Source organism: Mandrillus leucophaeus, unplaced genomic scaffold, assembly GCF_000951045.1.
Source record: "Mandrillus leucophaeus isolate KB7577 unplaced genomic scaffold, Mleu.le_1.0 Scaffold49, whole genome shotgun sequence".
Taxonomy (NCBI): Eukaryota; Metazoa; Chordata; class Mammalia; order Primates; family Cercopithecidae; genus Mandrillus; species Mandrillus leucophaeus.
Window position 1 is genome coordinate 1,526,467 of NW_012105253.1, and position 3,197 is coordinate 1,529,663.

The 3,197-nt window shown below is 49.4% G+C and overlaps 1 protein-coding gene across 1 annotated transcript in view; it reads left to right on the plus strand.

Annotated features, from left to right (window-relative positions):
* DENND2A (DENN/MADD domain containing 2A) overlaps window positions 1-3,197 on the plus strand; it is a 156,309-nt gene that overhangs the window by 50,692 nt on the left and 102,420 nt on the right. Inside the window, exon 5 of the mRNA XM_011995498.1 lies at window positions 2,385-2,506. Coding sequence (XP_011850888.1) covers window positions 2,385-2,506 — 122 coding nt within the window. The remainder of the gene's footprint in view (window positions 1-2,384; window positions 2,507-3,197) is intronic.

Here is a 3,197-nt window from a genome sequence, read left to right on the forward strand (position 1 = left end):
TCTCTACTAAGAATACAAAAACTAGCCAGGCATGGTGGTGCGTGCCTGTGGTCCCAGCTACTCAGGAGGCTGAGGCAGAAGAATTGCTTGAACCCAGGAAGCGGAGGTTGGAGTGAGCCAAGATGGTGCCGCTGCACTCCAGCCCAGGCAACAGAGCAAGCCTCTGTCTCAAAACATGAAATAAAATAAAAGAAGTTGATTTCAGTAATAGTTTTTCTAAGAATGAAATAAAATAAAAGAAGTTGATTTCGGTAATAATTTTTCCAAGAAAAAGAAAATTTGGGTGAGGGAATATATTAATATATTCTCTGAATCTAATTTGATTCAAATTCTTTGTTTTTTCCTCCCATCTTGCACATTCCAGAAAGTCCTATGAGTTTGAAGATTTACTGCAGTCTTCCTCTGAGAGCAGCAGGGTGGACTGGTACGCGCAGACTAAGCTGGGGCTGACGCGTACTTTATCGGAGGAGAACGTCTATGAAGACATTCTGGGTAAGAGGCCACAGCGTCTGTGTGGGTCTGAATCTGTCCGGGAGAAAGGGGAGGGAGAGTGGGGCTGGCTGCTGGAAATACACATGCGGACCCTCGAAGACACCCGTGCACTCGGATGAGAGAGCAGGCAGGTGGGGTGGGAGAGCGAGCCTCGCGGGATATGTGAGAGACTCTGGGGCTGGAGGGGGAAGACTGGCTGGTGATGCGTGGCCAAGGAGGCAGTGTAGCAGCGTGGCGTAGCAAGAAGCGTGGGGCCTAGAGTCTGAAGATCCAGAACCACGTCTTGGCTCTGCTGCCTATTGGCCGCAGGACTTTGAACGGGTGACTTCACATCTCTGAATGTCAGTTCTCCCATCTGCCTAATGAGAATGAAGCTAGCTCCCTTGCAAGGTTAAGGACTGGAGAGAATGGTATGTCAACTCCCTCGCTTGTGATAGATGCTCAGTCAACTGCAGGGATTACTGAATGAAAGAAAACACTACACACCAGCGCCTCCTTCAGAAACCGTCAGAGTGTGGCACTAACGGCATCAGAACACAGACTAAATGCATGTCTGTGATTTCAAAAGTTACTTGGGCTCCAAAGCTTCCTCGAGATTTCAGAGCGGGTCTCAGATTCAGAGTTTGGTGAGTTCAGTCATCTTCAGGGAGGTTGATGGTTTTAGTGAAAGGCGAATCCAACTGCTTATGGTGGGGGTGAGGGCTGGGAGAAGAAACAAGCTGGTAAAAGGGAGAAACCTGTATGTGTGTGCCAGTGAGGGGCAGGTAGGGTGGATATACGCAGACATGCGGGCATGTAATCATCAACACTAGAAAAAACTTGCAGAAGGAGGAAATAGAACGTTTGAGGAAGGGCAGATACTGAGCTAAGCAATTCGAATTGCATGTGTCCAGGCTGCTGGAGATCCTGCCAAAGCAGCGGGATTCCCAGATCTGAAGTGGGAGAGAGATCTGGACTTCTCTTAGCAGTGACTGCCTAAGAGGATGCTTCAGTTATAAGGAACAGAAAACAACTAAACTAGCTTTTCCTTCCTCTATTTATTTTCTTTCTTTCTTTTTTTGAGACAGGAGTCTCACTCTGTTGCCCAGGAGTGCGATGGCACAATCTCGACTCACTGCAGCCTCCACCTCCCGGGTTCATACGATTCTCCTGCCTCAGCCTCCCAAGTAGCTGGGATTACAGGCACCCACCACCACGCTTGGCTAATTTGTGTGTGTGTGTGTGTGTGTGTGTGTGTGTGTGTTTAGTAGAGATGGGGTTTTCCCATGTTGCCCAGGTTAGTCTCAAACTCCTAGGCTTAAGTGATCGACCCGCTTCAGCCTCCCAAAGTTCTGGGATTACAGGTGTAAGCCACCACACCCAGCCTCCTTCCTCTATTTCTTACCTCTCAGGTTTGCTTTATTCTCAGCAGGCTTCCCAGGATCCCCACAATGGCTGCCACCAGCTTTCTGGAATTCATATCTTCCTGGTGGAGAGAAGAGCTTGTATCGTGCAAGTCCCACCAGAAATCCTGAGGTTCACCCTCATTAGACCAGCCGAGGTCCCTTGTTCACCTTTGGAGCCTAGGAAGGCCATGCAGTGATATCCCCTTAGGCTTAGAATATGAGCCCTTCCCTGAACTGATCACTGAGGCAGGGATTTGGGATAACTAGATTAGCTAAAGCACTGAAACTGAGAATGGAGTTAATCTCCCATGGCCACAGATGAAGAGATGGAGAGGTAACCCGGTGAAATCAGGGGCTGCTACCAAGAGGAGGGGCGCGTGGATGGCAAAACAGCAGATATCCCTACAAGGACCGGGACAGGAGAGGCCAAGATGCTGACCTCAGTGTTTCGAAAAGGGAAATGTCCTCAGTGTTCCCAGGTTCCTGACGCATTGCCTTTGAAAACAGATCCGCCAATGAAGGAGAACCCTTATGAGGACATCGAGTTACACGGTCGCTGCCTGGGGAAGAAGTGTGTCTTGAATTTTCCTGCTTCTCCCACCTCTTCCATCCCTGACACACTCACCAAGGTATGAGTCCCCAGGGAGCGGTGGCAAGAGATGGGGCCGCAGCACAGTGGCCTTGAGTACTCTGGAGTTCTGGCCGGCGCTGGAATTCCAGGCCACCCCCACTTGCCCTGCCAGGCTCCTGGATTTGTACATCGCTGGCTGACTGGTCTTTCTGCCTCTACTTCTCTTGGAGCCCCCCTGCTCCAAAAAGCTTCCTAAAATACCATTGAGCTTCTGGCTCAGAAACCTCCTCAAACAGGGTAAATAAAAGATGTACATCTGTCCCATACAACTGTTAAGAATGTCTTAACATAGAGCACACTCTAAGATACAAGGTGGAAAGGCATGATGTAGAACAGTAGTTTTAAAGTATTTGTGGGTTGCTGTTGTTGTTGATTTAATTGAGTCAGGGTGTTGTTGCTCTGTCACCCAGGCTGGAGTGCAGTGGTGCAGTCACGGCTCACTGCAGGTGAACTCCCAGACTCAATCAATCCTCCCAACTCAGCCTTCTAAGTACCCGGGATTACAGGCACACGCCACCAGCCCAGCTGATTTTTGTATTTTTTATAGAGACGGGGTTTCACCATGTTGGCCATGCTGATCTTGAACTCCTGGGCTCAAGTGATCAACCAGCCTTGGCCTCCCAAAGTGCTGGGATTACAGGCGTGAGCCACCACGTCCAGCCTGTGGGTTTCTTAATGAAAAAAAAAAA